The sequence below is a fragment of the Nuphar pumila genome, chromosome 5, assembly GCF_984573655.1.
Source record: "Nuphar pumila chromosome 5, dmNupPumi1.hap1.1, whole genome shotgun sequence".
Lineage (NCBI taxonomy): Eukaryota > Viridiplantae > Streptophyta > Magnoliopsida > Nymphaeales > Nymphaeaceae > Nuphar > Nuphar pumila.
This window is the reverse complement of record NC_143253.1, coordinates 111,676,528-111,690,337: the sequence shown is the minus strand read 5'-3', so window position 1 is coordinate 111,690,337 and position 13,810 is coordinate 111,676,528. Positions and strand designations below refer to the sequence as shown.

Genomic DNA, 13,810 nt, shown 5'->3' with positions numbered 1-13,810 from the left:
TTAATGAGAAGTGTCACATAACCTCCTGTTACCAACAACTGTGTAGGTCATTTATGTATGTTGCAGATTTGGCATCAAAAAGTGAAAAAGCATATATGCATGAGAAAAGCATCAAGAAAGTTACTTAAAAATATGTAGTTAATTCACCATCAGTTCGTTGCAGTTCATGAAGACCAGTCTAAGAAAATAGGAGCGAACAACAGAGGTGAAAATCATGTTTCCCTTGACACTCATAAGAAGTTGCGTCGAAGCGTAAACATCATCTTCAACAAGTTAGGAGTTAACATTGTAGATTATGATGAAAAAATTCACCAAGTGAAGGGTATTAAAAGAAAACATGCCTCTGATCGCAGTCATCAGAGGACAAAGGGTGCACTAGAATTGGTTGGTAAGAAAAGGTCTAAGAAACAACCAACCTCTAAGCAAAAGCAACCAAGCCATTCGCATGAATAGGTATGTAAGACATTATATTGCTTCCTAAGTAAATTGCATTACATGAAGCTTATCAATATCTAACTTGTGTATTTTTTAACATGCAACAATACCCTACAGACGTAATTTTCAACGTTGTAACATTCAATTCTCCCGACTAGTTTTTCTGGAATGAAAACTTCAGTTTTACAAGTCTTTTGGTATGTAATCAATGTTGGGAGGATGTTTGCATTTCTTGTGAAACTTAATGTAGTGTCTTATATTGTTCTGTTTCATGACAGGCTCAGATCAATTCGAAAGCGGGCTATGAAACACATGAATCATGTGTGAATTATGTTTAAGTCTTACCATAAAGTTAGTTGTCATGCCTCTTTGCATGACCCAATTTCCATATTGTCGGATTTGTTAAGAGTTTAACAAAATAGGTGGTGAATATGCTTATACATTGGATGGTCTTATTAAGAAAGAGTTTTTGGATGAAGCCATTTTCATGAATCGTGAGCCACAAAAATAGAATTATTAATATTTTTGTGGATCGCCGTTTATGAAAATGGTTTCATCCAAAAAGCTATGGAACAAAGGAATCGTGTGTGAACTCTGTTTAACAATGTACCTTTCACATGTATAAATCCTTGTAATATGTATCATTAAGATATATAAATTATAGTTAGTGAAAATCGGGTATTGTATGTGAAGTGAGTGCTTATATAATTAGTGAAAATTGTTGTCTCATCTAACCTTCACATATACAAATCATTATATATATATATATATATAAATTGTATCATCCATATTGTATGGGAGGGCCTCTACAACATTCGATATTGTCCGTGAATAATTTATTCACAAACAAAGCCACACGATGTATAGACTTAGTAAAGAACAAATCGAGAATAATTCAATGATACAAATCGATGTAACTTTATAAATACAAATCGATTTTGTAATCAAAGACTAACAAAGATATATTATTGTCGTGGTAACTTCATAAATACAAATCGATTTCGTTCTTAAAGACTAACAAAGACATATCGTTGTCGCGATAACTTTAAAAGTACAAATCGAGGTGATTTACAACCATAATCATTTATGAAAAAACTGAGTCTTTTTTACCTGACCACAATGGTTTGGCTTAGATAAAATACATGACCATCATCATCAAAAAAACATATATTATCACCAGTAGGTTATTAACGGGACGTCTAATTGTATCAAAAAAATAAATATGTCTTTGTTTGTCTATGTAAATGATATCGATATGTAATATAGTGATTTACTCATAATATTTTGCAACTGTTAATTGGATTTGTACTTTACTAAGTCTAAACATTGTGTTGATTGTTGTACACGGGCGTAAAAGCCTGCAAAATATAAAACCCTAATATAGATTTATATATAAAACCCTACCCAACCCTACCCAACCCGTTGTCTAGGTCTAAAACCCTAATCTATTTAACCTCTCTTCCTCTTTCTTTTTTGCGGCAGCGCAACTTCTTCTTCTTCTTCTTTTTTCTCCTTCGCCTTCTTCGTCTTCTTCTTCTTCTTCCTTTTTTTCTTCTTCTTCCTTATATTTTTCTTTCTTCTTTGTTCTTCTATGTTTCTTCTACATGTACTTGATAGATGGGATTTGTTGCTGATAACATAGTTGTTTCACGTCGTGAGGAAAGATTTGTATAATCTTTGATGATGATTATGGTGGTTATCTGCATGATAGACAGGCAGGGTGATGTAGATGTCCATCTATTTGATCTATTCTTACTGTCGAACCCTCCATTGTTCGCAAACCATACTTCACAGTTGGAAAAATATCTGCCTAATCTTCGATATACTACATGACAAATACGTAAAATCAATTTAGCATGTAGCCCCTCAGCTCCTTCAAGGAGATGGTTCCTGACCTTAAGCTCTAAAGCTTATTGTCAAGAGCGCACCAATGCTAGAGTCTCTAAGAATTGGCCTTAGTCCAAGAAAAATGTTGCAGTGGGCTGCCATTACTATTGAGCTCATTTTCTTGGATAGGATGTATCCTCAACTTCACATAGAATCGCTTTGCAGCATAGAAGGATGTGATGATGAACGATATAGATGTTTTGGTGATCTCTTCTATAAAAATGAGTCTCTAAAAGATAGATATGTGTTCGATAAAAATGTCATCTCATAGATATTGTAAATAAATACTAATATTTTTTCTATATGAATATGGTTGTAAAATATGTGGATTTGAAGTTACGAAGTTACAGCGAGAATGATATGTCTTTGTTTGTATTTGTAAACAAAATCAAACTGTATTTAAGAATTTAACTCATTTTATATCGTTGAAGTAAAACCCAAAATCCTTAAACCCTCAACCCCAATCGCCCGTAAAAGCGATTACAAAATATCGTTGACATAGCCATTGGCCGTAAAAGCAAATCGCGATAGCACGTAGCCTTCATACATTATTGTATAAATCGCGGTGGTATGTATCGTTCACTTAGACAAAGCTCATTGACTAAAAGACAGACATCATTATGTAAATCGTGAAGGTATAACGATTTACACAATGACGTCTATGTCGATCACAACTGGATAAAAATCGCTCTGTGCATAAGTACAAATCGTGGTAAAAGTGCACTGTCAATGCTTGTGCAAATCGTGATCATTGTTTATGAATGTTTGTGCAAATCGTTTCAGCGTTATATAAACGCTTGTTCGATTTTAATTTACGAAGGCCCATCATTACAACTATTTGTTCAGTGACATTTGTGTGCCACACTGATTAAAATAGATTTATACACTTATAGAAAGTCAGGTTAACGAAAATAGTTCATTTCCACTTTACACAATGCTAATCGCTTTTATGATTTTCAATTATGAAAAGTGAACATAACAACAATTTGCTTTTAATATATAACAGTCCAACTTATTGGCGTGTTTAGTGAAATTGAAATTTTATTTATTTCAACCTAAAGATATTTACATAATTTTTATACATAGTCTTACAAAAAAATTTATACAATATTTGGTTGTACAGTTTATAAAATCTATTAGAAGTCTATGTACATCATGTTCAGTGACATTTTTGTGCTACACTAATTAAAATAGATTTATACACTTATAGAACATCACGTTAATGAAAATAGCTCATTTTCACTTTACACAACGCTAATCGCTTTTACGATTTTCAATTACGAAGAGCGAACATAACAATGATTTGCTTTTACTATATAACAATCCAACTTATTGGTGTGTTTAGTGAAATTAAAATTTTATTTATTTCAACCTAGAGATATTTACATAATTTGTATACATAGTCTTACAAAAAAATTTATACAATATTTGATTATACAGTCTATAAAATTTGTTAGAAGTCGATGTACATCATATTACTCCTAGGGGGGTCGGGTCCTTCGTTGCCTTCTAGGTATTCTTGCCGGCTAAGTTTTTTTCTCTTTAGTAATTAGAAACTCTGTCAATTTTTTGCATAGTTCAGTGCAGAATCTAGGCATATCAACCTGCAACAAAAATTTAATGTGACACCAATATATACATTGAGTCCCAAATAATAGAGGGTAATAAAGAGCATACAACATCGAAATCAAGTTCTCGTCCATTGTATATTACTTCAATATACTTCATTACAAATACATCATAATTGATGCCATTATTTTATAAAGGAGCATCGTGTGCTGAGCGAAAGATCCACTCGCCAATCTCGACACCCAAAATGTCTTTGACGAATCCCACCTATGGTTAATGCAGAAGAAAGTAAAATAATGGCCACCGTACATGATACGATACCCTTATAGATGGAAACTTACGAAATACAAAATATCACGATGTACACCACTGTGTAAGTCCAATGAATTGTAGCACCATAGTTGTTTTTCATGTAAATCCATCACGTATAAGACCCAAAGCTTTTCAGTTTGTCAAAGTGTAAGAATCAATATCTACAAATCGATAGTACAAATCGTGTTAGGACTGTTATGCCTAAACCTTGCACCAAAGGTTTGTTCACTTACTTTTTCACTTAACCAAAAATCTCTGCAATGATCATTGTTATCCCAGTATGGTAGTCCATCTTGAAATCCAATGGAATATGGCAATCGACGGACGATACTATGTTGAATAAAACTGTGATAATAGTAATGTTAAAATACGAAGCAACAAGAGTAAATCAAAAAACAAAATAAACATAAAAGAGAATCGATATAGCATGAAATAAGAGTTGACGATGCATCTAGTATTGGTTGTTGCATTGCTTTGAATATACTTGACGAAATCGGATATAGTCTGTTAGCAACAAATATGAACTTATGAATATACATACCCATGGCATACGTAAATATATAACTGATAGTGGTTTAATGCATACAAAATTATTGATAGTGTTCCCTTCTATATATTCATTTTGCATCTGTTTGATGTTATCTTGGAACGATTTGTTGAGTTTTTGGGCACCGCCTTTTGTGGATGTTCCACTAACATTAGCATAATATTCAAGAAACGATATTCAAATTTCATTATACAGTACACAACATAAATCGCATAAGTGCCATAAAAGAGACAATTTTTAAAGAGAATTGACACGTTGTTTAGATAATATACGCCTGATTTATCATTGTTGGTCGTGTAGCTGTCATCTTCTCCTTCCTTGTCTCCTTCATCGATATCAATACCCCCTTTGCGATGAAGCAGGATATGTGTTTGATTCACGAACACGTTGTTTATAAAAGAACCATCAGTTTGTCTGCTCCTTGTTCACGAAGCAAAGCAAAACCACATCATCTAGAACTTGTGCGATGTGTCATTCACATATAAAGAAAACATCATTTCACAGACCGCCAGTTTTCAAAAAAATAACGCCAGTTTTCAAAAATCATGTGCAAATAAATTGCATTGCGCATTAATTAAATTAAAAATTGTCATTTCATCTACATTTTACAAAACTGATCAACGTGATAGACGTATCAATCAAATCACAATAGCATATCTCGTGTGGATTTATTTTTCAACCTCTTTTTCGTCTTTTATATGTCATTGTGTAAATCGCGATAGGAAAATCGTTAACTTAGACAAAGCTCATCAAAACAAATCACGATAGGACAAATCGTTACAGCGAAATTGATTTGTAACTATGACTTAAATCAACATGAAGTTATAAATTATGATAGAATATATCATTCACATAGATAAAGTTCATCACCCTAAACCCAAATCCCTAAACCAAAAACCCCTAAACCTAAAACACAAAGCTCGTCAATCGCGATATTATATATCGCTATCGTTCACAAAGACAAACAAAGATATATCATTGTCATGGTAGTTTCTTGAATCCTAAAACCCTACTACATGAACCGTAAACCATAAACCATAAACCATAAACCATAAACCCTAAACCCTAAACACTAAACCCTAAACCCTAAAATCCAAAATCCTTAAACCCTAAACCATAAACCATAAACCATAAACCATAAACCCTACTACCTAAACCCTAAACCTTAAACCATAAACCCTACTACCTAAAGCCTAAACCATAAACCCTAAAACTTGCTACCTAAACCTTAAACCCTAAAGCCTAAACCCTAAATCTTAAAACCTAAAACCTAAACCCTAACCCTAAACCATAAACCCTAAATCTGACACCCTAAACCCTAAACTGTAAACCCCAAACACTAAACCCTAAAACCCAAAATCCTTAAACCCTAAACCATAAACCCTACTACCTAAACCCAAAACCTTAAACCCAAAACCTTAAACCCAAAACCCTGCTACCTAAACCCTAAACCCTGCTACCTAAACCCTAAATCCTAAAACCATAAACCATAAACCATAAACCATAAACCATAAACCATAAATCGTAAACCCAAAACACTAAACCCTAAAACCCAAAATCCTTAAACCCTAAACCATAAACCCTACTACCTAAAGCCTAAACCATAAACCCTAAACCCTAATACCTAAAACCTAAAACCTAAAACCTAAAACCTAAACCCTAAACTCTAACCCTAAACCCAAAACCGCTTATGAAAGTTTTTGCATGAGTACAAAATGTTGTAAAAGTGCACGGTCAACCATTCATGAATATTTGTGCAAATCATTTCAACCATTTATGAATGTTTGTGCAAATCTTTCCAGCCTTATATAAACGCTTGTTCGATTTAAATTTATGAAGGTCGATCATTACAATGATTTGTTCACTGACATTTATGTGCTACACTTGTAGAATGTCACGTTAACAAAAACAACTCATTTCCACTGTACACAACGCAAATCGTTTATAGGATTTTTATTTACGAAGGGAAAACATTAAAAGGTTTTGTTCACTGTAGACAACGGTAATCGCTTTATGATTTTCATTTACGGAGGGTGAGCATTACAAAGATTTCTTGACAGTACACAACGGTAATCGTTGTTACGATTTTCAGTAACGAATGGTGAACATTACATCAATTTGTTCACTATACACATCACTAATCTCTTTTGCGATTTTCATTTACAAAGGGAGAACATTACAACGATTTGTTTATGTAGACAAACTTTGCAAAAAGCAAATCGTGATAGGACAAATATTATTTGCAAAATGATGTCTATGTCAGAGCCAACCTACGCATGGTATACTAAGACATAATGCCTTCTTCTTTTAGAAACCACACTAATGCTCTGAAAGACTTCAGATTTCTCAAATTTTAAGTAGAGATACATGTATAGAGAGTAGTCATCTATAGAGGTAACAAATAAGAGTCCAACTTATTTGCGTGTTTAGTAAAATTAAAATTTTATTTCAACCAAGAGGGATTTACATAATTTGTATGCAGTCTTACAAAAAATGTCTACAAAATTTGGTATACAAAGTCTACAAAATCTATTAGAAATCTTTGTGTATCATATTAATCCTGGGGGGGGGGGGGGTCGCGTCGTTCGTTGCCTTGTAAGTACTATTGCCAATTGAGTTTTTTTCTCTTCCGCAATTGGAAACTCAGTCAATTTTTGACATAGTTATGTGTGGAATTCAGGTATATCATCTTGCAATAAAAATGTAATGTGACACCAATATATAAATTTAGTCCTCAATAACAGAGGATAATAAAGAGCATACAACGTCGAAATTAGGTTTACGTCCATTGTATATTGCTTCAATATACTTTATTACAAATACGTCATTGTTTTGTAAAGGAGCATGGTCTGCACAGAGCAAGCTCCACTCGCCAATGTCGACACTCAAAACGTCTATTAGGAATCCCTCCTGTGGTTAATGCATAATAAAGTAAAATCTGGGCCACCGTAAAAGATACGATACACTTATAGACAGACTCTTACTAAATGTATAATGTCACGTTGTACACCAGTGTGAAAGTCTAATGAGTTGTAGCATCATAGTTGTTTTTCCCGTAAATTCATCACGTATAAGACCCAATGCTCAGCAGTTTGCCAGAGTGTAAGAATCAATATATGTGAATCGATAGAATATCTTAGAAATCGATAGACAAATCGTGTTAGTAATATTGGGCCTAAACCTTGGATAAGAGGTTTGTTCACTTACCTTTTCACTTGACCAAAAGTCTCCGCAGTGATCATTGTTACCCCAACATGGTAGTGCATCTTGAAATTCAATGGTGTATGGCTTTCGGCAGACGTAAGTCTGTTGAATGAAATGGTGATAATAGTAAGGTTAAAACACGAAGGAACAAGAGTAAATCAAAAAAGGAAATAAATAAATAAGAGAACCGATATACCATGAAATAAGGGGTGACGATGCATCTAGTATTGCTTGTTGCGTTGCTTTGAATATACATGACAAAATTGGATATAGTCTGTTTGCAACAAATATGAACTTGTTAACATACATACCCATGGCATACGTAAATATATAACTAATAGTGGTTTCATACATATAAAATTACTAATAGTGTTCCCTTCTACAAATTCATCTTGCAGCCGATTGATGTTTTCTTGGCGCTTTTTGCAGCATTTTTGCCCACCTTTTTTATGGATGTTCCACTGCCATGAGCAGAATATTCAGTAAACAATATTGAAATTGCTTTATATAGTACACAACACAAATAAAATATACGCCATAAAAGAGGCAAATGTTAAATGAACCAGTCACGAGGTTTAGACAATATACCCCTGAATCACCATCATTGGTCGTGTAGTTGTCTCCTTCGTCGCCATCGCTGGTCATGTAGTTGTCGTCATCTTCGTCATTGCCATCATTGGCCGTGCAGTTGTCATCGTCTTCTTTGTCGACATCATTGGTCGTATAGTTGTCGTCGTCTCCTTCCTCGACAATGATACCCCCTTTACGATGAAGCAGGTTATATGTTCATTTCACGAATACGTCATTTCTACAGAAATCGTCGGTTCAAATGTTCCTTAATCATGAAGCAATATGAAGCGACACCCTCCTGAACTTGTGTGATGTGTCATTCATATATAAAGGAAACGTCATTTTACCTACCGCCTAATTTCAAAAACCGTGCACAAATTAATTGCATTGCACAATAATTAAATAAAAAAAATATCATTTCATCTGCCTTTTACAAAACTAGTCAATGCGATAGGACATATCTAGACTGAACATTTGGTATCAAGTTGTAAAATGATTTGTGTTTATGAAGTTACCTCAATTTTACTTTATCTAGACTGAATATCGTCTCGATTTGTTTATTATTTTTCTTTTCTGCCATTTATAAATCAATCATTGTGTAAATTATGATAGGAAATATCATTCATATTGACAAAGCTCGTAACAGCAAATCGCAATAGAACAAATATTATTAAATTATGAAACTTAAAGTATTGTGGTTATAAGTTGATTTGTATTTATTAAGTCACCTAGATTTGTAGTTTACCAATAAAACATCATGGCAATTTGTATATCAATTTATATTTATGAAGTTGCCTCAGTTTATAGTTTATCTAGTATGAACAACGTCTTGATTTATATAATGGCTTTAGGTGGGGGAGTGACCTGACCTGACCCGTTGTCAAGGTCTAAAACCTTAATCTATTTAACCTCTCTTCCTTTTTCTTTTCTGCGGCAGAACAACTTCTTATTCTTCTTCTTTTTTCTCCTACGCCTTTGTCTTCTTCTTTTCCTTCTTCATCTTCCTTGTATTTTTCTTTCTTCTTTATTCTTCTGTGTTCCTTCTACCTGTGCTGGATGGATGGTGTTTGATATTGATACCATAGTTGTTTCATGCCATGCAGAAAGATCTGTATAATGTTTGATGATGATTATAGTGGTTATCTTCTGTGGATACATCGATATATTCATGATATATACGACTGCGGAGTATTTGTCGTAAAGTATATCGAAGCTTACACAGAATATAATGACCATAATCATCCTTAATCTCCGCCGTCATATCGGAGCAAGCACAAATATTCTGCATGATAGACATGTAGGTGTTGATGACCATCTATTTGATCTATTCCTATTGTTGGACTCTCAATCGTTCACAAACCATACTTTTTAGTTGAAAAAATATCTGCCTAATCTTTGATATACTTCATAACAAATATGCTAGTCGTGCGGGTTGCATCTTCTCTGCCTGTTGGGATCCATACCTTTATCTGCTGCCAATATACTTCATGAAAAAAAAACTTATAAATAGATAAGGACCTCCATTGGTAGATAGATTTGCCTTCAATCGTTCCTAGTGACTAGCGAAGGCTACTCAGTAAATTGAAGCTGCCGATGCTGATGATGATGTTGATGACATTTGTTTTGAAGCACATCACTATTTTAACGTGGGTTGATGTTGATGATGATGTATGTTTTCTTTGATGATGATGATGGTCATGTATTGTATCTAAGCCAAACCATTGGTCATGATGTATTGTTACTAAATACGCAGGTAAATGAATGTGGTTGTAATGTATCGTTCCAATTATTTATAATAACGAGTGCAAAATATCTTACGACTGTTACTACGAATGCTAACGATTACAACGACTTGCACTAATGAAAGTTAAATGCTATAGCGATAATGATTTGTACTAAGAAATACAAAATTCTGCAACGATCATTACTTAGGAATACAAACGATTATAATGATTTACAGTACTGAAAGATAAATGTTAAAGCGATAATGATTTGTACTAACAAAGACAAAATCATGCAGCTATGATTACTTAAGAATGCTAAACATTTCAACGATTTATACTACTGAATGATAAATGCTGAATTATATGCAATCAATTTTAAACCATCTACCTCATTTAATTGCAGACCATCTAAAATGAACTTAGCAATATCTTGCATTACATTATTTATAGCCCACCGGTCGATCTTTGGAAAACCATAAATCGCAGGACCACACTAAGGCTGCAACGCGACAATATGCTCACACGCCCAAGCCTACAAAATCAATTTATTAGTAAGACTATAACCTTCAACAATGTTTTCTTTCTACTTTTCGCTTTTTATCGGTCATTGTGTAATTCGCGATAAGACAAATCGTTGTACAGGTATTGTATTTGAATCATTATACCAGCTATTGCCCTAGAGCGATATAGACAATGACGTCTGTATCAGTGAAGTTAACTTGATTTGTTCTTTACTAAGTTTAAACATCATATCGATTAGTTTATTTTTTCTTTTGTCATTTTTTATTGTCATTGTGTAAATCACAATGGAACGTATCGTTCCCTAGTACAAAGCTCGTGAAGGAAAATCGTAATAGGATATTCAAATAGATTTGGATCGATTATTTATGGGTTTAAGTGGGATGGTTGTACTGATCGTGATAGAACACCTTCTATAAAAAATAAATTGTGATCTCTTATATACAACTACTTGCAAGCCAATAGTGATTTCTTATAAAAAATAAATGTTATCACTTTTATTTATGAAGGTCAAACATTACAATGATCTGTTTAGTGGCACTTTTGTGTTACACTTATTAAAAAAAGAATTAAACAATTAAAGAATGACATATTACAAAAAAAAATTATAGAATTACAAAAAAAAATTATAGAATTATAATAAATAATTATCGGGATAAAAAGAATCGCTATCGTTTATTCAGTGGCACTTGACGACTCAAATGGAGAATGACGATATACAAATTGTCTCTTTCTTTTACTTGGTGGACTCTCTGTCCTCGGTGGCCTCTTAGTTCCCTCGATCTTATTATAAACATTGGTCATCATCTCTACTAGTGACCACATTTATCTCCCCAAATTGCTCACTTCCTTTCGTAAGTCCTTATTCTCTCTCTCCAATATCTTGAACCCAGTGCCAAAGACTATGTTCTCTTTTGTGAGTTGTGTTCGCTTATCATCGTGTACTGCAACTGAGGTAATCATTGTTGTAGCCGAAGAGAGACGAAGAACGTATTTTCTATGTTGGGATGCGACATGATGGGGGACAGGAGGGAGGCATAGGCTTCCAATATTCTCAATATATAGATTTTGATGCATGGGTTCCCAATATTTTTGAAAATAGTTGGGATCATATTGTCGTTCTTTATAATCATATGCTATGGCATGGACACCTTCTTTGTTCGAGTTATCCAATTATTTCCTATAGCGTTTGTGCCAATTCACATTCCTGGCCCCACCACTATTCATCTTCCTTCTGACTTCCACAGGATTCTTTGGGATAGACTATCCCAAGCAAGATTATAGAAGAACTTGACTATCATACTGCAACTCGGCTTCATAATTGCTAAACATCCAAATATCACGGTCAGATAGTCTCGCACCCTCAACAACAGCCTCTTGGTCCTCGTCCTCCCTATCTCCATACAGTCTCCACACAACCTGTACATTGGAGATTATGGTTTAGGTATAGACAGTTATTCATGCTAATGAATGCTAAATATTAAAATTATTTATAATAATGAGTGCTAAATATATTATAATGATTGTTACTAAGAATGCAAACGATTATAACGATTTACAGTACTAAAAGATAAATGCTAAAGCGATAACGATTTGTACTAACGAAGATAAAATTCTGCAACGATGATTACTTAAAAATGCTAAACATTTCAACGATTCATACTACTGAATGATAAATGTTGAAACAATTTTAAACCATTTACCTCATTTAGTTGTAGACCATCTAAAATGAACTTAGCATTATCCTCCTTGACATTTATTCTAGCCCGCCAACCGATCTTTGGAAAACCACAAATCGTAGGGCCATACTGAAGACACAACGCAGCAATATGCTCCCATGCTCAGGCCTACAAAAACAATATATTAGTAACACTACAACCTTTAACGAGCTTAGTTTACAAGTGATAAATATGTAATAAATAAATACCTGAGCAAATGGCCAAAATCCCCCGACGATTTTCGTACCCTTACTCGCACGATAAAGTTGATTGTATAAGTGTACGAGCATAGCAGTACCTCATGCATAGTTGTCGACTCCATCTAAGTCTTCCAAGAACTGCAGCTACAAGTAACTTATTCTCGAACTAGAACAATCGGAAAATAAAGTAAGACCAAAAAAATAAAGAAGGAAGTCGTGCAACTCTTAGTCAGCTCTTTCAGATACACATGTTGCAGACTAGCCTTCTCATTTATCATGAAAAGAAGAAACTTTCATCGATATAAAATTGTTTCCACCAAAAATACATTGACTCCAGTCGTTCATCGACATTCCTAGGAGGGTCGTGCACTTTTCCCTTGCATTATAGTTTGAATCCCGTAATAGGACAACACTTCCATGACACTTAAGGTCAGTAATCTGCGTCACATCTTCTAGGGTCATGGTGATCTCAAAAAAATAAAACTGGAATGTATTCGTCTGATGATTTCACTTTTTTACCAAGTGGGTCATGGTGTTCCAGCACGTTTCAAAATAATGTTTGTCCAGAAGGCCGCCAAAATGCATATTTCGTAATCGATCATTCTGATATTCACTCAGCTCTCCATACCAAGACAGAACTACAGGACACTGACATCGTCCTCCGACCTTTTCATCTGGTGCTCTACTTCTCTTCTGACCTCCCTATAACACAAAATAGTATATTATTCGTATCAATTATAAATTAGTCTCATTTGTACTTATACACTTCACTGTACACAGTAATCGCTATAAATAATAATCGTTACGCACACGCTATCACAGTAATCACTAACATAGTAATCACTAAAACAATAATCACTATATATAGTAATCGCTATATATAGTAATCGTTATCACAATAATCGCTATACATAGTAATACTTATCACAGTAAATCGTTCACAGTAATTGTTATATATTGATCGTTATCACAATAATCGCTATACATAATAATCACTATCATAGTAGTACCTATCACAGTAAATTGTGATAGTCAGGATTGATTTACGTACCTTAGTCACACTTTTCTTCTCTTTATCCCCTCCCTCCATCCTCTGCCTTTCTTGTTGGTCCGCCACCTCCCACT

At 34.0% G+C, this 13,810-nt stretch overlaps 1 protein-coding gene across 1 annotated transcript in view; it reads right to left on the bottom strand.

The window, feature by feature from the left end:
• The window catches only part of LOC149838135 (putative serine/threonine-protein kinase PBL25), a 30,621-nt gene extending 20,836 nt beyond the window's left edge, over window positions 1-9,785 (bottom strand). Inside the window, exons 1-2 of the mRNA XM_090008192.1 lie at window positions 9,743-9,785; window positions 8,543-8,715 (exon numbers count right to left, since the gene is read on the bottom strand). Of these exons, the coding sequence (XP_089864318.1) occupies window positions 8,543-8,715; window positions 9,743-9,785 (216 nt within the window). The remainder of the gene's footprint in view (window positions 1-8,542; window positions 8,716-9,742) is intronic.
• Window positions 9,786-13,810: the final 4,025 nt, after the last annotated feature.